Source organism: Notechis scutatus, chromosome 2, assembly GCF_049901735.1.
Source record: "Notechis scutatus isolate UNSWTSFEM ecotype Mainland chromosome 2, rNotScu1.2, whole genome shotgun sequence".
In the NCBI taxonomy this organism is placed as follows: Eukaryota; Metazoa; Chordata; class Lepidosauria; order Squamata; family Elapidae; genus Notechis; species Notechis scutatus.
Genome location: NC_142010.1, coordinates 242,237,372 through 242,260,693, shown reverse-complemented (window position 1 = coordinate 242,260,693; position 23,322 = coordinate 242,237,372). Strand labels below are relative to the sequence as shown.

General features: G+C 37.8%; 1 protein-coding gene across 1 annotated transcript in view; it reads right to left on the bottom strand.

The window, feature by feature from the left end:
• Nucleotides 1-13,168: 13,168 nt before the first annotated feature.
• Nucleotides 13,169-23,322, bottom strand: part of LOC113425302 (chondroitin sulfate proteoglycan 4-like) — a 41,942-nt gene continuing 31,788 nt past the window's right edge. The window contains exons 8-10 of the mRNA XM_026687396.2: nucleotides 22,497-22,669; nucleotides 20,149-20,332; nucleotides 13,169-17,523 (exon numbers count right to left, since the gene is read on the bottom strand). Coding sequence (XP_026543181.2) covers nucleotides 15,488-17,523; nucleotides 20,149-20,332; nucleotides 22,497-22,669 — 2,393 coding nt within the window. The 3' untranslated portion in view covers nucleotides 13,169-15,487. The remainder of the gene's footprint in view (nucleotides 17,524-20,148; nucleotides 20,333-22,496; nucleotides 22,670-23,322) is intronic.

Sequence of the window (23,322 nt, the reverse complement as noted above, 5' to 3'; positions counted from 1 at the left end):
TCTTGAAGTTCATTGATCTAGATATCCAGAGAGCTCTCTTGTCCCACCCACAAATATCTAAATGCATATTTTGTTTCCACATTTTAGCCCTTAATGCTACTTGCTTCCTCCTTTTGTTGGGTTTAATATTTATGACATGTAAAATTGTTTCCAGGAATGACCCTCTTTAAAACAGCATTGACCTGAAGTTACAACTTAATTATTCATGATGGTAAAATATGTACCTGCTTAAAATGCACCTAAAATAGTATTTAAATAGGCCCCAGTTTAAAAAGCAAGAACCCCTATTCGATCGTCCTTCTTCAGCAAGATGTTTTCCAAACTAATCATATATTCAAAAATGGCAGAGTGAGAAACCCGGCCTTTTCTACTAATATTCTTTAAGGATAGAGTGACTTGGCGTGGGAAGTCTACGTAAAGCAAAATAGGCTAGTTCTCAAAAAACCTGCTAGATCAGCGTTTCTCAATCTTGGCAAATTTAAAATATGTATACTTAAACTTTAAGAATCCTCCTGGCTGGGGAATTCTAGGAGTTGATGTCCACACATCTTAAAGTTACCAAGGTTGAAAAACACTGCTCTAGATACTAAGAAAAGCAGCATTGTGAATTCACACTGGTGGATGAACAGAGTAGGGACAAACCAACTGTTTCCATCAATGCTGTTTTTAAATTGGTAAAATATGAAAGGAATGGCAAATATTTTCTGGACAGCTGAAATGAAAGCATTTCAAAATCCTTTGAACATTACTTGTCATTTTTCACATGAATATGTTACAGTAACTCCAGAATTTCTAAAGACAAAATCTGCATGCCGTTCCATTTGACAAAGCACCTTAGTCTTGCCTAACCTAGGATTACAGCTTCCCTGTTACATTTCTTCCTATGCTAACAAAAACCGATTATTTCCCTCCCAATTACGCAGTGATTTTGCTGGGCATCTAAAGGCATCCTCCAATGCCTTCTCCTTCCTTGAAGGAAGTCCTCCTGGGACTTGAACTCCATGAAGTTACTTTTTTCCACCTAATTTTGAAAAGAGTGCTTTATTCCCATCCTGAATGAGTTAATTGAGTCTTTGCTATAGCAGCACAGTGCTCTTCCAGACAAACTATAACATTAAAAATTGCTTTTGATTCCACATGACCATGTTGGAAACTCTTCTAAAATCCAGCTGAATCTCTGGGGTCTTTGATGAGGCATTAACATTTTGTTTTGCACTTTGCATTAATTGATTGACTAAACTATGCCTCAAACCAACTACGTGTTGCAGCCCTGACCATTTTAAAAGAGGCATATGGTTCAGATTATCAGTTGTGCCATAAAGAGGAATCTTGCAGGACATTTTAAAAGAAAACAGCAGCTTTCTGCTAGAAACAAATTCAATAAATTCTAGTCAATCATGCAACTTTCTGGAAGATATCTAGTGTAACATATGCTTTATTAATGTTCCAGAGCATGTTATCCAAAAGGAAAGAATAATTGGAGGATCCTATGGGCAATTTATTGTTCACATTTTTTGCAGTTTGTTGTCTCTCTGTCCTTGTAAAACTCTTTTTTTAGAAAGGGTAAAATATTTTTAACTCTGCAACAATGTTTTATGCTGTTTTCCCAAGCTGTTTAATTTAAATGTCAATGAAATGTGGCAAAGTTTCAAATATTTCTTCCTGGTTCTGCCAACTTAAATGGGAAAAATCTGCAGCTTGCTAACTTTACATGGGCTCTGTTATAGATAGGATCCAAAGGTTTCTGTAGAAGAGATGGAAAACAACAGAAAAGGGCCATGTTAGATCCCACAGATTACTGGCCTATCCTGTCCCTGTATTCCCAACTTGAACCCATCAGATATTTTGGACCACAAGTCATATCAAACTCTATCAGAAAGATTAGGGATCAGAAATATCTGCAGAACATTATCAAAAAAAACACCACAAGATAATGGCCACAAAGCTGTGGCCCAAGTTTTTGTGGTTTTTTATGACTGTTATCACCTCCATATTGACTCTGCGGACATCTTTGCTAGAATGATACTATAGGACAGTGTTTCTCAACCTTGCCAACTTGAAGATGTGCAAACTTCAACTTATGCTGCCTAGAGAACTCTGGGAGTTGAAATTCATATATCTTCACACTGCTAAGGTTGTGGAACAACTTGGTTATTGTTGGGAGAAATATCCTTCTGGGTCCAGTTCCAAGTGGGGAAAAAGACACTGGAAACATGGAACCTATTTAGAAAGATGGTTTAATGATGAACAGGACCACATGGCTTGGATCTCCTGGGCGAAAAGGGAAGGGGTGTTGAGAATCCCTTGGTTTCATACCCTCTGTTGGGCCCCACCCTAGTGTTTCCTGTTCCTGTGTAAGAAATGTATCCCGTTGATTGTCAGACTCCCAGGAGTGGGGGTCTTAGCTAACTTTGTAGACTTTGTCTGGACCACATGGCTTCACCTGAATGCTGGCTAATGCAATCTTCCCAGGTGCCATGTGGTGAGATGGGTAATCCTATCATTTCCTGAGGGCCATGTCTTAATCCCATCAACCTGGAGCTGAAGGGGGGGAGGGGCAGGGAGCTGCAGGAAGCTGCTTTCTCCTTTTCTTAATCCAGGGAAATATAACATTCTGCCTTTTTAATATTTCCTAGAATATTTCATTCTTCTAGGAGAGGGGTGGATGCTAACTTTCTACATTATGAATCAAAAATAGTCAATACTAGACATTTTAATGCATGAGGCAGACATTTCCTTCTGTGTATGAAAGCAAGCTTACTAACAGTTTACTCTTTTAGTGGTAGAAATGGTTTATATAGGATTTTCTAATTAACCTAAAGAAATCTTGGACAATCCATATGGATCCTTCCAACCATCAACAACTGCTGGCTAAGATGAACACCTCAGAGATTGAATCAGCCCTTGGCAAAAATATCTAAGTTGCCATTCCCCATCTATTTCAAACCAAAGTTCTATCACAAAGAGGTTATTATTGCAGCAATAGGTAGGCTGAAATCTCCAGATATGCCTTCTTGAACACTAAATGTGCCCCTTCTATCTATTCACATATAAGTATCATATGAGTTTATATGAAGTATTTCAAGTATTTCAAATATATGAAACACAAATTATTTTCTTTTCATTTTTTGAAGTTCAGGATTTTGTCTAGATTTACAATGTACAATGTGTACATTATTCAATTTCTTTCTTTTAGTGTTCAGATAATTGAGATATCGTGCTTATGAATTATAGCACGCCACTAGAATATAAACTGAGAGAAAACCCCACTCCTTACTAGTACTGATGATATCACTTAGTTTGGGCAATGAAACGTCTGCAAGAAAAGAACCAAGCTCAAAGACCACAAGGACCTCTCAATTATAGCCTCAGCTACTGTATGTTGGCTATGAGCAATTCCTAAAACTTGACCAAAGTGAACATAATTCAGTTATACAGTGAATTATGAAAAAATATGTTTATATCTTTTAGAAAGCAGGCCAAATGACAAAGGATTTTCATAACCTGCTACAACTCATTAATATAAGCAGCATGCAGGAATTTCTTATGAAAGATGTTTGCAATCTTACAAGGATGTTTTATTCTGTGGCTTATCAAATAATAAAAAGTCTAGCTATCCAGGACTAAGCAATACATATATATTACATATATATAAAGTCCATAGTGTCTGTTGATCCTTGGAACTAATGTTGTAATGCCTGCTTCCTTTTATGCCTACAGTAAACTTTGATCCTGAGCACTTGCTGTTTTACAGACATCTCCATAACAAGTTCAATATCAGCCAGTGGCATTCTTGGACAACAGCCAGACAATACAGCAAAATAAAGATACTCCTGTCCTCAACAGCTCTTTAAATATTTTAATTATATTCAAATCAGTGCTGGCTAATTCCAGCGGAAGCAATGTTTATAATTCTTCATCATTTAGGAATCGAGAGCTATGTTTGTTTCCCACAATAAGTATCCAATGGGAATTTGGAGAGATTTTAGAAAATTAAACTGTCCACTCTAAACCACAGTCTGGATTAATCGGTTCTGATGGGAGCATTGCTATGGCTACTGCTGCCAAATAAGTCCACTGAAACTCAAGGGAATTTGTGGATTGGCTATCAAAAATTCTCTTAGCCAGAGAGCTGATACTTCACTGCAGTCATAGCCTTAGATATCAAGAGGTTGGAATTTATATTGACAATAAATATGACAAGCATGTTAGCTGTCCAATTCTATACCAGCAGAAAAAGAAATAGAGAATATTATTGTGAGATTCTCTTGGTGTATAAGAGTTTATATAAAGTATGAATAATGGGGATTCTAGCACTGTTGTCTTTTGCAGTTGGGATATCTTAACTTCATACCTTTACAGTGTGAATGTATTTTATTGAGATATCTATATCCTGCTTTCTCAGATATAATAATCTAGAAAGGGGTAAATGATAAGGAAAAACTATGCTCTACGATTGAGCAACAATAAAGCAAGATGAAATGTCAAGTTAGAAAACAAACATTAACCAATGTCCAATGCTAGTTTAGATCATCCTTTTTAAAAGTCTGTGGTGAAAATATTTTCTACCTGTTGCACAAAGGCTAACACAACTTCCCAGGTAGGATTTCCATTACTGCAAAACCTCTTTCAAGAGACAACTATCTCAAAGGGCCACCAACCATTATATTCCTAATGTCAATTCATGAAGCATTCCTGACATGCTCTCAAGTTGCCATAGGCAAGGGGAATGGGGAATCAAGCTTCGCAGCTGCATCAAGGAACTTGCACTTCAGTCAAAACAAAGCACATTTCAACCGGCACAGTCAAAGTCATCTCCATGCAGACCCACAATGGCCGGAGGGAGTGGCTTCTACAACCCACAAAATTGCGTTGTTGGGGAATGTGACTATGACACATCTTGGGGGAGGGGGAAACAGAGTCAAAGCCAAAGTGTGAATTAAATGAGGTCAGAGTTTGCTTCACTTGGTTTATGCCGACATGAAGCTCCCAATAAATAACTTGATTACTTTTGAAGGTTGAGGTTCATGATTCAATTAAGGCTTCGGTCAGAACCCTGACACCTAGCTCTTTTCCCTTTACCATTTATAGCAAGTTGATTTGGGAATCAAGACTGAGAAATGCAAAATGTCATTTTGTCAAACAAAGACTACTTTAAATTTTACAGATAAACAAAAAAAATTAAAAGCAGGGTTACTCCGTGAATATACTGTGCATGTGTTTTTTTTGTTTAAGATAGTCTTACTTAGAGCTTTTTGCAGCAATCACATCATACTTATTTGCATATTGTCCATCAGATATTGTATGTATGAAGATCTGTATATTGCAAGAGTCTGAAAAAGGACTGTGAAAATATCTACAGAACCCTCACATCCTGGACATGAACTTTTCAACTTGTTCCCTCAAGGCAACCCTGTAGGGCATTGCACACCAAAACAATTAGACACAAGGACGTTTTTCTCACCATGTCATCACTCTGCTAAACAACTAATTCCCACAACACTGTCTTTGCCCTGAGATATCAAACCACATAGTAGGGCTGCATTAATGTTATCCTTCTCATCTTTCCTATTACCTATTCCTTTAGCATGTTATGACTATAACTTGTTGTTTGTATTTTATTAGTTATGTTGATTGCTTTATTTAGTATCCTATGATGATCACTGAGTGCTGTACTTTATAATTTATGATTGCATTTTATAATTATGATCATGATTTATCACTTGTTACTTGCATGTACACTGAGAGCTTATGCACTGGAGACAAATTCCTTGTATGTCCAATCACACTTGGCCAATAAAGAATTCTATTCTATTCTATTCTGTTCTATTCTGTTCTGTTCTATTCTGTTCTGTTCCGTTCCGTTCCGTTCCATTCCATTCCACTCCACTCCACTCTACTCCATTCCATTCCATATCTGATGTACAGATAACAACTAAAGCCACTAACTCAACCAGGGTAGTCATTTTTTCTTTAACTGTGTGGGGTCCTACATTAGCTCGGCAATGTGACATTTGGTGGAATAGAACTAGAAGTTCAGTGCAATGGCAGGGATGCCAGTCGAACGCCATCTACCTCCATGTTGCGGTTTTGCTTTTGCTCACTTTATTTCAGCTACTGGCAATAGAAGGACCACAATTGAGGCCAAAATTTATGTTGCTAAGTGAGATAGTTGTTAAGCGAATTTTGCCCCATTTTATAACCATTCTTGCCACAGTTGTTGAGTGAATCACTGCAGTTGTTTAATTAATATCACAGTTGTTAAGTGAATCTAACTTTCCCATTGACTTTGTTTGTTAGAAGATCGCAAAAGGTGACCACATGATCCTGGAACTGCAACTGTCATAAATATGAGTCAATAGCCAAGCATCAGAATCTTGATCAAGTGACTATGGGGATGCTACAACAGTTGTAAGGGTAAAAAAGAGTCATAAATCACTGTTTTCGTGCCATTGTAACTTTGAGTGATCCCTGAACCAAGTATTGTAAGTTGAGGACTACAGAAGAAAAGTCTACATGAAGTAGGTCTTATCTAGTTTGGTTCTGGGTTTATATTATTATAAAGCATGCACTGTAATGTTGAGATGGTAAAGATCATGAAATCATTCCATTTGTTTTCAGTGAGAAAGTAATGGAACTCTTAACGTTAATTCCACCTTTGATACCATAGGTAATGGTATGTAGTTAACATAAATGAGATCTTTGCGGTTAAAAATTCAACATCCTAAGTTCTCCATTATGTGCATTTCCCTATATTTGTCTACTTTTTTGTGCATTTCCCCATAATTGTCTACTTTTTATGCATTTTCCAGTAATTGTCTACTTTTTTGTGGTTGTGCTGCTCTTGTTCATCAACCCTTTTCTTAAATTCCCATTGCTGACCTTAGCAGAAATGACAACATATTAGCCACAACCCAGAACCACAGAAACAGTTCATGTTTACTTTCCAGCCTTCTCTGCAGAGTCAACCTCTGTACTATGAATATAGCAGTGGTTCTTTTATTGAGTGTTATGTGTGGGTTATCTGAGTCTGAAAAAATTCAATTATCCCGATCAGAGTTATGTGGGATGATGGGAAGAGGTTTAGAGTTGATGGTTACTACAAAGAAAAGTAGATAAATTCTTTTGCTCCTAATTATTACTCCATAGAAACCTTCCTTTGTGTTCAGAACAAATGGGCTTCCTAGTCGTCTTATAGGCTATGATTCTAAATGTAAAGCATTAAAAAAGCAGAGTTGATAGTTATCAGAGAAGTTCTGTTTTTGCAGGATTTGTGCTCAAGTATTTGGAGGAAAAGGTTATATTTCCTAAGCTGCTGCCAATTCCAAATAATGTGTTTCAAAAGCTGTTGATTAAAAGGCTGTTGTTTGGGGGCTTCAGCGTTCTGTATGAAAGTTTTCAACCCTAAATATGCTACACACAAGAAGTGTGAGTTTGTAAAAGGCAAACATTTCCTGTCCAGCTATCTATGAATCACTCCGATCCTATAGACTGTATTGCTAGTTTTATCATAGCACTGATAAAAGCTGGTTTTGCTGATTTGGATATTCATGAGAAGTCTGTTGGGAGGGGGTATCTTTCCTTTATTAGCTCCATAGTTTTCATGGCCATTAAGGCTATTTTGTACCTAGTATTCCTTGTGAATAGCCATGAGCTGAATGACACAGACTCCTATCATTCAAATGTCAATTCCCAGTTCTCAAACAAAGCCTAATTTACTTTGTTCTAAATAGAAGCCCTGGGCATCTTCCACAAAAGAGAATGGCTTTTCTGTAAATTTGGAAGGATGCCACTCTTCCTTTTCTTCATTGCTCCTTGACTGGAGATGGCAAAATCTATGCCTACTTTTGAGACAAAAAGCGGATTTCGTGCGTGTAAATCGTTTTGACAGCTCTGTCTGTCATGTTACTCATCTATTCTGAGTAACTGATCCTTGGATAAAATATCTACTTTTTAAAACTGAGAAGTCCTCAATTATGGTAAGGAGTATAAACAAACTGATTTAACCTTGTAAGCTCGACATTGTGACTTTCAGTTTTTGTTTCTGATGAAAGAGTTTAAACTGGGAAAACGTGTATCTTTACAATGTTTTCAGTCATGTGGTCATGTGATGTTAGAACTTTGGGCTTCTGTTGGAGTATAATCACAGTTGCAGGGCCCTACCCACTTACATGGAAGACGTCCATGGTCCTCCAGCAATTTAATTTGGAGATACCATGCTCATCATCCCATTATATTTTTATTGATTTATAATATAAAATACAAAAGAAAATAATAGGGAAAATAGTGGAGGGAAAAGGGAAGGGAAAAGAATAGAAAAAAGGGTGAAAAGAAAGAAAAGGCATTGACTTCCGATACCCTTTGGTGCAGCAGAATAATATAATAACATCAAATCTCAACTTTTTACTTTTACATAATGGTATATAAACTAGCCATTTCTATAACAACAAAACTATCTAATTGGTAAAGCCCAAAATCAACGTTTTATTTTTTTCCACACACAAAGTCCAGAAGTAATCTGATTTTTTATTTAATCAAAACAGTTAGTTTAGCCAACTCTGCTAACTCCTTAAACCTTTGCAGCCATTCAACCATTGTGGGAATCAAAATGTCCTTCTATTTTTGTGCATAAAGTAATGTTGCTGCCATCAATATATATAACATCAAAGTTCCAATTTTTTTTGCAAGTTTTTTCCCATTAAACCCAAAAGAAAAGTTTCTGGTTTTATCTTTATATTAACTTTGAGAATCTTCTGTATTAGGATGTGAATTCTAGCCCAATATTTCTTTGGTTGGTCACATGTTCACTATAAGTGATAAAAAGTTCCTTTACATTTGCATTTCCAATATTCATTTGAAATACCTTTATACATTCTTGACAGCTTGTCTGGTGTTAAATACAGTGATACATAATCTTATGGAAATTTTCTTTTAAGTTATATTTTAGTGTGAATTTTAAACCTTCTGTCCGCATATTCTCCCTTTATTCAAGTATTACATTATATCCAAAGTTCCTTGCCCACTGAATCATGCAATGGTTTACACCAGGGGTCCTCAACCACCGGGCTGCGGACCGTTCCCGGTCCGTGGAGCACTCTGTACCGGGCTGCAAATAAAAAATTTTTTTAAATGGCGGCTTTCTTCGCCTTCGGTGAATGCTGCTGGGATCGGGGATCAAGGACACAAATGAGAGAAGGGGAGGGAGGAAGCAACCGAAGCCTGTCCTGCTCTCTGGCTCAGCGGCTTCGGTTTCCTCCCGCCTCGTTCCTCTCTCAGTCACTCTCTCGCTGCTCCACCAGCCCAGGAAGAAACTGCTTCAAAGAAGCCGGGGGTGGCTTTTCCTGTCGCCAGCGCCTCCGAGCGCCCGCTCACCCCCCCCCCCGCCCGCCGCGCGGTTCAATTCAGTGCCCGTTCTGCCTGCCTGCCTGTTTGGTTGTTTGGGAGCAGCTTCGGCTGAGAATAATAACTATTCGCCTCTTTTTATCAGCCGAAGCTGCTCCGAAACGAAGAAGGCAGGCAGGCAGGCAGAACGGAGCACTGTGGATTGAACTGCGGGTGGGCGGGTGGGGGGGGGGTAAACGGGCGCTCGGAGGAGCTGCGGCGACAGGAAAAGCCCCGCTTCTTTGAATCAGTTTCTTCCTGGGCTGGTGGAGCAGCGAGAGAGCGACTGAGAGAGGAACAAGGCAGACACCTGAGGGAGGGAGGGAGACACCTGAGGGATGGGGCTGAGGGAGGCAGGGCCGAGGCGCTCCTGAACTTGGTGGTTTTGCTGGCAGACGTTTTATTACCCGACTAGGTAACAACATCAGATGTTACCTAGTCAGGTAATGAAAGGTCTGCAAGCAAACCACCAAACTCGGATTCTCCCCCGGTCCTTGAGAAAGTGTTTGTGCTTGAAACTGGTCCCTGGTACAAAAAGGTTGGGGACCACTGCTTTACACATTCATTTTCCAAATTCAATAACAATTTATAAACCTTAGCAATAGTATGTTCATCACTACCACACAGTAGGATTTCCAATTCATTTTTGACAAAATTGTAAATATGTGAACCAATGGCAGACACATCCTTCTGATTGCACACCATCCCATTATGTAATAGTTACTGATGTAGATATGTTAACAATTGCTGCCTGTTTCCAAACCATTTCATTCATCTGCAAGAAAGAAGTGGTAGATTGCTAGCTCATGGTATAAATATCTGCAATAGTTGCAGTAACACAAAACAGGCAAGGTTTTTGCAGTCTTATCTATTCCCCTTTCTTGAAGGACAAGCTCTCCATACACCAACCTGACCCCTATCTTCTAAATGAGTCTACTTTTTCTGAGAAATGGTAGAGGATTCCATCTCAATGACAATATTATCAACCATTACTCCTGTTGTTTCTGCAGCTACAATGGTGGAGGATTTCAAAATGTCTTGATCCCATTCCTGCTGTCAATAGACCACCCATGAATTAGTATAATTGGTGCCAAAAGACAACAATCCTGTTCAGCCATTTCTCAAGAAGGGATTAAATGCTTTAATTATTTGCATGATAAAGTTATCTCCTATGCCAGGTAAGTATATTTCAACCTTTCCCCCCCCCTTTTCTTCCCTTTTCTTTTTCTTAAGTGTCAATTGTCCCTCTTTTACAAAAGAAGAGAATCTTTATCAGAGGAAGCCAAAGATTCTTAGCTTCGCATTGCAGCTACGCATTCCTACATTTCATGACAGTCTGTAATTTTATGCCACCAAAGACTAGAAGAACGCGATAAACATTCCATAACCACGTATCTGCCATAGTCTTGCAGCTTGAAAATGCTTGTGCCATCTAACTGCTAACAAAAAAAATCTTTGAATGCTGACTCAGTGTCTGTGTAGACTCATACAGAAACAAAAATGTTTTCAAAGGGTAGAGTGCAATGAGATAATGATTTAAAGTGGTAGTCTTGATTTCCAATATGTCAATTCTTGATATGTTAATTCTGCCTGTAGTTTCAAATAATTCTCAGATTGCCTATCTTGTGTTTTATTTTAATCGCTGCTTAAGATGATGCAAAGAAAAAACACTTTATCTCCCCAGATTTCTCCTAAATTTCAAAGTGCATAATTATGTGTAATTATTTCCCATAGAAACATGCCACTATCTTTCCTACAGAGGCTGCAAATTTATAATGATGTTTCTATAGTCGCAAGCAGACCACTTGACTGGAAATGTCGGAAGACAAAGCATATACAAAACAGTAGTTCTTTGGTATTCATTGTTAATTGGTTCCAGGAGGCTCAATGAGTACCAAACAAATTTTTCCCATAAAGAGTAATGCAGTGAGTCACAAGGCAGCCGACACTGACAAGTTTTAGAAAAGGTTAACAGAAAAATAAAGCAAAATGTGTAGCTATTTGGACGAACAGAAGGAAGAAGACAAGAGGAAAGAGGAAACAAGTTAGCTATCAAAGGGGAACTAATCTGACCTCAGAAAATGCACATTCTTCAGGTCCAGGGATCTCTGCAGGGTAGTTAAAAAAAAGTTACTATGGAAATCTTAATTATGCCGTGTAAAGAGGTTCTCGCTTTTATTCACTCCAGGTCTCCTTTAGTCAAACTTATCCGATGTGTAAGAAGTTTGGCTCTATTTTTCTATGATGAAAAATATATATATCTATCATGTCCTTCCTTAGCCACTCTTTTCCCAAGAGTTTTCCATAAATGAGAGCTGCTCTAGTCTCAAATCTTTTTATTTGCGCTATTTTGCATTGTTTTTGCACAGCAATTTAAGTGACTGAAAGCAGCATAGATAACATTTTGTGTGTATGACACGCATTGTGTGAATAGATTGGGGCACATAAGCTGCTTCCAAACTTTGACCGAGTACCTGATAAAACCACAAAGGCTGAAAAAATATAGCTCACCCTTATCCTGGATATTCAAGAGAATACTCAACTTGCTTTTGTTAACCTTTGGTCTCCTCCTAGGTCTAATGGTTAAGAGGAAATAAGTTGCTGATAAGCATTTCCTTTACTGTGAAAAAAGAAATCAAGATTTGATGTAAGTAGTTTTTGCCAATTAGTTTATTCCTGGTGCTGTAATGATTATTCTGCCCCTAACAGCTGCAGGGATATTAAGTTTATTGCTTTATTAAGATAAACGGTGCATTGCCTTTTCTAACTTGGCCTTGGTCTCCAAAACTAAGTCTGGTTGGATTTATTTCTTGGAAAAGAGACCACCAGGAATTACCCACGCTGTAGGCTGGATTAAGAAATAATAATAAAAAAAAAAAAATCCCAAAAGAAAGCAATTTGAGATTGCTTCAGTATTGTTTCCATGAAGTCTGCATATTTATTTAATTATTTAAAAAAAATAGCTTGTCATAAACTCTGGACAGCTCCCAATCAAGTTAAAAATATATAAAATCATATCTGAAACTAAAATTTAACAGATCAAAAAATTAAAAACCACCAAGACGTGGTGTTAAACGTCTGATGTGCAATTTATCCAATCTTATATCAGCATTTGGAGGAAAAGCTAGATGTTCAAAGCGACATGGAAGGCTAGGAAGACAGAGGCCTGTTGAACTTCAGGAGAAGATCCATAGGACAGGAGCAGCCACAGAAAAGGCTTGCTTTCTAGATCTCATTAGATGGCAACATTTAAGGGAAGGATCCAGGACATTTACTTGTCCTACCAGGTCCTGTTTGACCTGGTAGGACAGTTAGATGTCCTTAGGGAAAGGAAGTCCCATAGGTTACTTGACCCTGTGCCATATAGCGCTTTAAAGGTGATGACCAGAATCTTGAATTGAACCTGGAAAGAAACTGGAAAGCAGTGCAGATAGCATAATGGTGTTACAGGGGAAAAACTAGGAGCCTCCAATTATTGAATTATTGTTGCATTTTGAATCAGTTGAAGACCTTGAAGATGGTCTTGAAAGGCAGCCCCATGTAGAGTGCATTGCAGTAATCCAAACAGGCATACATGTACTGCATCTATGGACTTTTACTAGAGTTCAATTCAAAGCAATCTTTATTTTTCCCTCTCCAATTTGACATCCCATTCTGTGGAGATTATGATGTGGAAGTGTCAGGTGCAAGATCAATCATGTAAAGTTCCAGTTAAATGATTTATTACTAATCATATCTATGCACAGTAACCTGCTCGACAAATTGTTAGCACTATCTTAGAGCTGGATAAGGTTCAATGGAATTCAAGGGGGATTGGACTTGGTCCATTTGTGACTTCATAGACTGATTCTAGACTGAATCCTCTTTTGATTCCGCCTCCTGGTTTTGCCATTCCTTCTCCAACAGGAAGTCCAGCAATCATGACTGCATTGTTTTATGCAATAATTACATATTTGTGAAATATATAAATCTAAGTTGATGTACACTAAAAATATATGCAAAGCACTTTAGAGTACAGGTAGTCCTCAATTCACTACTGTATGATTAACAATGACTCAAAGTTACAATGGCTTCAGAAAAAAATGACACATGACCTATAGTGGCACTTAACAGTTGCACCACTCCTGCAATCATATCAAACAACCATTTGCACCACCTTGTGGTCACATGATCACAACTCAGGCTCTTGACAATCGTTTCATATTTACGTCTGGTTGCAGCATCCTGTATTCACATGACCATGATTTGCAATCTTTGTCATTTCCAGCAAAATACACCTGTCTGGGAAGCTGGATTTGTTTAATGACTGTGTGATTCATTTAACAGCCATGATAAAAATTATCATAAAATTGATTCTGATTGGACTCACAACAGTGAAAACTTGGGACGAAAATTCTAATCCCAACTGTGGTTGTATGTTGAGGACTACCTGGAGTGTGGTATAAATGATGAATATTTAAGTATATAATTCTGCACATTTCTTTTAGTACTGTGTTTCTTTTATAAATCTCTTGAAAACATCCATTAAGCTCTATTCCAGTACTAAAAACATTCATATCTCCTTTTTTTCTGATTTGCACGAAGCTTAAATCTCTCACAGTGTGAAGTCAAGGAAATAACACGCAGTTTAAGCTTTTCAACTTACAAGCAAACAGCTTAATAAGCAGTTACTATTTTTCCCCCAAGTATCTATAGTGAAATGCAGCAAAAGAACAAGGAAGAAGTTCACAAAATGGGGAAATGAATAACACAAAAGGAAAAAAAAAACTTTCACCACAAAACATTCCTCATAAATCATTTTATAGCAAGGATTCCACAGACTACAGTGAAATAAGCTCGGTAATGTAACTGAACCATCTTGGCAGTTGGGCAAGAACTGTACATTTTATTTTCATCCTGAAATGAATTTTGATCAATCTATTTTCTTTGTATGGACTAGTATGTTTATAATATGCATTGACTAGATTTCAATTAAGAAAAATTAGGAACACTGGTGAAACATTCAAGGAAAAATTATGCATTTTCAGATGAAAAGCTATGCTATACCTTTTAAATATATTTTAAAATCTCTCCTTTATTGCTTTACAAATAATTCAAGATGGCAAACATCTAATACTCCTTCCTCCTCCTATTTCCCCACAACAACAACCCTGTGAGATGGTTGGGCTAAGAAAGAGTGACTGGCCAAAGTTTTCATACCTAAGGCAGGCCTAGAACTGTCCTAGTTTCTAGGCCAACATCTTAACCACTGCAAACCCAAACTTTGATTTGCAATCCAATCCATTGCAAATTTACTTAAACGTACAAGCTACTGAATTTAACAGAATGTATTTCCTCAAAGGAAGCTTATCATTTTGAATTTACTGGTGCAGGGCACACATAGAAGTGATCTTTAATTGTATTTTAGAATTTACTATGGGTGGGATTCAACCGGTGTTACTACCGGTTCGGTGACTACGTTTTGCGCTGTTTGCTACCTACTGTCCAGATTAAATATAATTTGGTCAAGAGAAAAAACAAAATAAAACAAGTTCCCCTAGTCCCATATTGAACCAAATTGTTCTCTCTACAACTTTCTTTCTTTTTACAACTACCTTTCAGTATTAATCCCCAGATTGAACTCTGACACTGGGCAGTGTTAGCCTGCAATACTGCATTCTAATCACTGCGCCATCGTGGCTCAAATTTACTATTAATTTTAGCATTCTATGACATTAAAATTTTCAATTTGCCAAACTTTTACAGACATCCATAAGCCGCACCTTATGGGAGACCTGTTGTATATTTCATTCATTTCTCTTACTTCCACTGTGACCAACATAATTGGACCCAGATTAATTGATTGTGAAGTTTACTATTGTCCTGTCCTGTCCTTTCCTGTCCTTTTCCTTTCCTGTCCTTTTCCTTTCCTTTCCTTTTCCTTTCCTTCCCTCTCCTTTTTTGCTACCTCCTAATCAAGAATCAATTCCTGGCAACTGCCTGGACAAGCCCCTGAAGTTTTCTTGGCAAGGTTTCAAAATTAACTTATGGACAATTAATTATACAACTAAAAAATTAAATAGGTGCAGTACAAGGTTGAATAGTCTTTATTGGTTTCAATGGTATATTATACCCAGTATTGATTGCATTTCAATGTTGGGTGGGTTTTTCGACAATGTTGAATAATTTCTGGGTCAAGGCTGGACCAGGTGCTTTGCAGAAGACTTACAGCTGGATCTGGAGTAGCTGGCATTGGATGAGACTGTTCCCGCTGAAGGGATACGAATGGTAAAACTGATGCTTTGTCCATGCTTTTTAAGAGAGGTGTCACTGTGACAGTAGGTATTGTTAAGCTCCTCTCTGCAGAAAAGCTTGAACTGTTGAGGATTACTGGTGGCTGTTCTAAAATAAGAGGTTTTGCCTTCTTTGATCTATGGCACATTAGGAAGATACAAAGAACAATGGCAATTATAATGAATAAAGCAGCCACAGAAGAAAGGGGTACAATAATAATTAACCAGTTCCTGCTGCTCAATGTCAGAAGCCAGGTGCTTTCAGACTGTGTTTTTATTGTGGTCACAGCCCAAACAGATATTCCTCTTGTATTATCTTCATTAAACTGTGTGTCTTTCTGATGCTCCCAATGGTTTTGGTCAGGCCTGAAAGTCTGTGCTGGTACATCTGTGTGTGCACCATGCTTTGGAATAAACACCTGTTCGTTTTCTGTAATGTAAGTTTCTAAAATGTCAGCAGTAGTTAAAAAAGGCACTTCTGGAGTAAACACCTGAACCAGTGAAGGATCCTGTCGCACTATGACAAAGTGGAACTCACCAATGGCAGGCTGAACATGGTCTGCTCTAAGTATAAAAGAAAAGGAATCATTTAATACATCAGTATTTGTCATATTAGCATTGGTTTCAAGGTAAATGACACCCATGTCAATGTCCCTTTTTGTGAAGAGAACTAAGCTCTTGCTTTCAGCATAACTCAATGATCTCCTCGAAAGGCTTCCATGAACCGGTGACATTATGACTTCAAACTGAGGGTTGCTTTTTGTCAGGGTGGCTAACTGTGTAGCATCCAAATGACTTGGGTTGAGCTGGTAAGACATCCTGTTGGGAACGGTCACATTAAGGGCCATTTGCAAAAGAGGTTGTACTAAGATGTTCAGCACTTGTCCTGTTAGATTACTGTCTGATGAGAACACTGCAAATTCTAACGTATCACCAAAAGCAGTGAAGTCTGCCATACAGTACAACAATCTTGCTGCATATAAATCTCTCTGGTGAAATGTAGTCACCTGTTCATTCCCAATCAGAAGATTCCCATATCTAAAAGGCTTTGTGACTTCAAACCTGATTTCAGGGTTCTTCCCATTTGTTACGGCCGAAAGGTGGACATTTGTAACAGCAACTCTGTCCTGTCCCTGGAGAAGAACCACTTCTGTTAAGTTAATCAATGTGATGTACACTGGTATCACATCAAGCTGGAAGAGTTTATACTGTGGACGGTGCTGCCCATCGGTCACACTAAAATAGAAAACACCTGAGAAAGGGCTCCCATCTTGTACAAACCAAACACTGCCATCATTAATATCAGCTTGTGTGAAATTTTTGATAGACTCATTCAAACGAGTCCACAGTGCTAAATGTCCATTTTGGGGATCAGTTATAATGGTATATTTGATCTCTTCTGGTGAGTTATCCAAATCGTCAACATTTAGGTTATCTGGTCCCAGAACTTTTCGATCTCCTTGCAAAACATTCAAACACAGCCGTTTTGACTGTAGTTTTGGAACCTGGTCATTCACTGGTACAACAGTAATATTAAACGCCTCTTCTAAAACATCAATATTGGGTTTCACGGTAGACTTGCTTTTCTCGTTTAGCCACACAGCAAAGATAAAGTGATCGGTGAGTGATTCAGAGTCATCATGAATATAGGTAATTCCAAATTTGTTAATGATATACTGGGAGAAATGGGGTTTGTCTCTAGTAATATTTCGTTCTCCCACAACAATTCTGCCATGTTGAGGCAATGCTATGACTTCATACCACACTTCAAATGAAGAACGCTGTGTCTGGGGTAATTTAGAGAGTAGGTTTGAGCCATCCAGCTTAGTTTTGTCAATTAGAACTTTGCCACCTTCCTGGACAACAGCACCTGCAAACGAAAAAAAACCCTTTCAATAGAAAATTTGGAGACTGAATATTAAACATAATATTGTGTTGCGACATCAAGCAATCCAACTGGGCAAGGCCATCCACTGGTTATTTGTGAGTAATTCCAGTGGACAGAAAACATTACAATGCAATTTTTTTCTGAGTAAGAGCAGAATTAGTTCTGACAAATGTTGGAAAATTACCATTTGAATAGAAGAAAAAAAGCAGCTATGTTTTGCAACTGGCACAGAAGAATCAAGGAACACATGCAAAGACAGTCTTCTGATTGGTAGACAAATCTTACAATTAAAGCAGCCCTTTTCCTTCCCATTGCAGAAGAAAAGCAAACTGGGTAAATGAAAATGGGAATGCAAATGGTGGCATTTCAGTGCCAGCTGGACTATTTAAAATATACAACGCTGGGTTGGCTCCAGAAATCTTTTTCACCCCTGCAGACCAGGTAATGCATATTCCAGGAGATGGGTATAAGCTATCATAGTTCCAGTCTACAAACAAGGTAGGAAATGCATGCAGGACGTGGCTTTAGGAATTCTTAATAGGAGCTCTAATTTGGGTTAAGTAAAGGAGAAGAGGGGGACATTCAGAATAGAAGAGTCACCATCCTTCTGAGCTGTAACTCTCCAGCCCCACCCATAAAACGCCTTGGGAATTTTGTCCTAGGGTTGTTGTTTTTTCTGAAAATTCCCCTGCAGGGTCCAGCTCATTTTCAGTCTCACTCTTTCTTTTCCAGCTTTTTGCTTTGATACTGTATCCCACTGGGTTGGAAAGAATTGAAAAATGAGAAAACTGGCCTCCACACTGTATTGAGTTGCCAAATATTGTAAATTGAACTATTTAAGGAACCTGGTTTAGAAAAAACAGGATTGGGAGAATAAGTGTTTTGGCAGTGGAATGTTGGAGCTCAAGAATATATCAATCCCTTTCTGATTAAGTAGCCTGCAAGGGGCAATTTGCATAGTTATTTGTGCAGTTAAAATCAGTTTGAATTCTATTTAAAAAGCTATAAAAATTGGGTAATCCTCAATGGGTTGTTATTAATATATTGCATGAAAATACATTAAGCCACTTTGACGGAACATCTATGCATACTATTCAATCAAATCCCAATCTCCAAAGGTATTGAGCCAAATGGCGTATTGCCTCCCACTCTATTTAATTTTTTTTATAAATGGCATAGTAGCTTTTTAATTAGAATGCCATGCCTTTAAGTTATCTCATAAGCTGCAGACCATTTAGTTTTAGGATAGTAAGGGACATATTGAAGAAAGTACATGTTCTCTAGCCTGGTAATAAAACTTTTACAGTGAGGGAAGCCAGAGCAAAAAAACCAAGGAGAACTCCATTTACCAAAAATAGTGCAGGAGACATTAATCCCAGAGATTTGAGAGATCTCAAGGAAGCAACTTCCAGCAAGCTTCTGACCTGAAGCTTCGTTTAGATGACAATCAAAGTTGAGTATATTATTATTTTGCTTTTATAAAATAGATTCTGTTTTCAATTAATGTTTCCTGTCCAGCGTCTGAATGATAGGAAAACCTAGCAATATTGTTTAAAAAAAAACTAAGAAACATATGTGATATATAAATGGAATTCAAATGAAACAGATAAAATAGTTTATATCTTTGGGGAATTACATTTTATTCTTTTTATTCTTTTAGATCTAGTATAGAAAAAAAACACTTAAACAAAACTCATCAAATGTTTTTGATTCCCTTATGTACAATTATAAAGACTAGCATCATTTAAATGCCATTGAGTTGAGTCTAATGATGGTGACTGCATGGGTAGAGTCGCCCTCTCAATCTGTCTCCATTGATAATCCATAACTTTTCCAATAAAACACTATTAACCTTTTTGACCTGTCCATCAACTTTATTATAAGGCTTATAGATCACCGTAAAATGTTTGTGTTTTCTTTCAAACTCTGCCATGCACAATGAAACAAGGATGTCATCCATTAAGGCCAGATTTCAGTTACAGATTTACAATACTTGCCTAAACTAATACTTTCCAGATTATCATTTCTAACTGTTCCAGGTGGTTTAATTTATCCTGGGGGGAAAACAGTTGAAGATATGCACAAAAATGTGAGCCCTCTTCTCAGCTTTTGAGATTTTGAGACAGAGTTAAAGTTGCTGTTAAGGATGAACACTTTGGAGAATAACTCCTTATCATCTTAGAAGATGGGTAGACAAGCTAGATTTATTATCCTCCCAGTCTCCTATGTACAGTCTGTATGTACTTTAGAACAATTCAATGTTTTACCCTATTTGGTCTACTAAAAGGGTAGCATCCTTATTATTAAGTATCTTATTATTATAATATGCTTGTCTTTCTGTTTAGAAGAAATTGAATCAGTAGGCCATATATTACTTTGATGTTTATTCTGCAACATATTAAATTTATATAGCTCCTTTTTATATAAAATCCAGGAAAAAGAACATAAAAAGTATAAATTATATATCTTTTTTCAGACCAAAATATGGAAGTTGTCTATAATGTTGATGAGGTTTCTTCAAAGTATATGATTTTGAGATAATTCCATGAAGCCTACCTTGGGGTTCTTGAAAGAAGATCATATAATATGTGATTCCACATAACTTACCTATGTTGGCAAGTAGCTGACTGTTCTGATTATGTGCTCTAATTTCATAGGATATATTAATATGGAACACCTGCTGTCCCAGAGAAGCTGGTGGAGAAGAGACCGTAAATGTAAAATAATCTTGTGTGCTCCAATCAACTGATTGTTTGTCTGAATGCTCATAGATGATCAATCCTTTATCCACCTGTACAAAGGAAAAAATGCTGAACTTGCTGGCAGTAAAAACAGTGACAAATACATTTTTATTTAAAGATTTTGTTTAGTAAGAATGAATATTTCATACCTTAATCAAAACTTGGTGTTAAAATCGGTAAACCTGTACAAGTGTTGTAGGCATCCCAGAACCATAAACATCTTAATTTTGTGGATAATTTTAAGACTGCAATCACAATTGCCTTGAAACGGATTTAATCTATGTTATGTGTGCTTACACCATAAGGAAGGCTGAGTGCCAAAGAATTGAGGCCTTTGAACTATGGTGCTGGAGAAGACTCCTACAAGTCCCTTGGACTGCAAGGAAACCAAATTGGTCAGTCCTAGTGGAGATCAACCCTGCTTGTCTTTAGAAGGCCAGATCCTGAAGATGAAACTCAAATCTTTGACCACTTAATGAGAAGGAAGGATTCACTGGAGAAGAGCCTAATGCTGGGAAGGATCGAGGGCAAAAGAAGAAGGGGACGACAGAGAATGAGGTGGCTGGATGGAGTCACTGAAGCAGTAGGCATGAGCTTAAATGGACTCCGGGGGATGGTAGAGGACAGGAAGGCCTGGAGGAATGTTGTCCATGGGGTCACGATGGGTCGGACATGACTTCATGACTAACAACAAATGTGTGCCTACAGAGCTCAGAGATTAATTCAAAATTTCCTTAAATAATGACAATTAAAACATTTTTGCCAATTATGATCATGGTTACAGAGAGCAAAAATCTGAAAAGGAACACTTTTGAGTTTTAGAGAATGCAAAATTGGATGTGGAAAGCAGTTATTTCACTGCATCTTCAGGGAATAATTGGGGTGGGTGGGTATTATTGTTGTTGTTATTGTTATTATTGCCAAAAAAGATCTTCTTTTCCAGCACCTCCTAGATCAACAACATTCAATCCAGGAAGTACTGAGTGGGGGAATAAAACAACAGCACAAATTATTATATATATGAGGTAAATAGCTGAGTGGCTTGATATCTAGGCTGCAATCTTAGGCATGTACTGTATCTGAAGCTGAAAAGAGAATACTTTTATTCTAAAGAATTATATTTCATATTTTATACAATACTGTATTATTCTTGTGTATTGTGCATACTAAATTGTAAGCCATCTGGGGGTGATTGCACCAGAGAGAGAAATATCTGCTGCTACTTAGGATCAAACTCACAGCCTCTAGACTGTGAAATGAGACTTCTTCACCTCTAGGCCACCACAGTGCTCAGATTGGTATATAAATGTTATAAAAATATCTGGGACAGCCCTGCTGGTGAATACTTAGTAAAAGCAAATATTATGTACAGACTTATTGACATAGGTCTCATAATTACATTAAACTTCATTTCCTATTTATAAATGTGGCTCACAACAAATACAAGTTTTATTTCTAAATCATTGGCTCACTTCTAAATCTTTATGTCCCTTTCCTAAGTTTAATTTCCTAAGTTTAATAATTTATTATTTTTGCAAATAAGGTAAGGAGACGAACTATTCAACACATCTTCCTCCTATTTTCCCCACTACAACACCGCCATGTGGTGATTTGGGCTGAGCGGGAGGGACTGGTTCAAGGTCACTCAGATGGCTTTTCAAGCATTAATCAATATTGACAGTAGCCACCAAACCCACTCCATAGTAAGGAGCAGAGGTGATATTCAGCAGGTTCTGACTAGTTCTGGAGAACCGGGAGCGGAAATTTTGAATAGTTCGGAGAACCAGCAAATACCACCTCTGACTGGCCCAGCCCCCATCTAGTCTCTGCCTCCCGAGTCCCAGCTGATTGGCTGGGTCTTCTTTTGTTGCCCTGCACAGGAGAACAGAGCTGGAAAGCAGGTTAATGGGGTAGGGATTTTGTAGCAACCTTCCCCCAGGAGTGGGGAGAGAATGGAGATTTTGCAGTATCCTTCTCCTGCCACGGCCACCAAGCCATGCCCACAGATCCAGTAGTAAAAAAATTGGAATCCCACCACCGGTAAGGAAGCTTTTCATAGAACTGTTTTCATCTACTGACTATTTTGAAAGTTAAAAGAAATATCTCCAAACGTTTTCATATTCCACCTAAATATCATTCTAAAAAAGATTAAGCAATGAAGAAATATTTGTAAATGAGGCATGCTTCCAGTTTTCTAAGTAGATGAACACTTACCATAGATTGTGTAAAACTTGAAATATCCTGTGTGTTATTTTCGGAAAATATACGGATCAGTCTTCCAAGTTTGGGGGAATTTATAATTGTAAAAGCAATTGTTCTGTTTTCTACCTCAGCCACATCATTGGTGACAGCCTTCAGATTGTGGGGTGTAATTGGTTTCCTGGAACCTGAATAATTATAATAATAGTGCAGAAGGGTAATATTGTCAATACAGTTTATGATCTTCTTTAATCTTAAACTCTGCCTGCCCTTGAGCAGTTACATCATTCAGAAGCAGTGCAATCCTCTAAACATTCTTCTAGAGGTACCAGTATTTTCAACCAAATGTATAATTTCAAATGAGCGATCTCATAACAAAATATTATCCTATACAGAAAACTCTTTGCACCCAAACATCTAGAATCCAGAGAGAATGAGAATATATACATACTAGCTCGGTACTATACTTCACTACAAAACTATGTGGTTGGGGTTAATTTTTTGAGAGGAAAATAAGGAGAGAAAAAAATTCTGCCTTTGCCTACCAGCATCCATCAGTATTCATCTGTCAGTGTGTGAGAGAGTTGAGGGTGGTTTGGAAACTGAAACAATATTTGCTGTGTGAGCAAGAAGGAGAAAGCAAGGAGTCCGGGCATGGCTTAACTCAACTGTTCTGTACTAAAGCTGCTTGGTGTTGCGAAACTAAAACTGAAACTTAAAGTCCTCTCCTTGTGTTTGGCATTTGGAACAGATTTCTTTTCAGGTGGGAATGGGGAGTAGAACTCCTTAGCATCAGAGCGTGTTAATAATAAGATATGAAATACTAATGCTCTGATGGTCA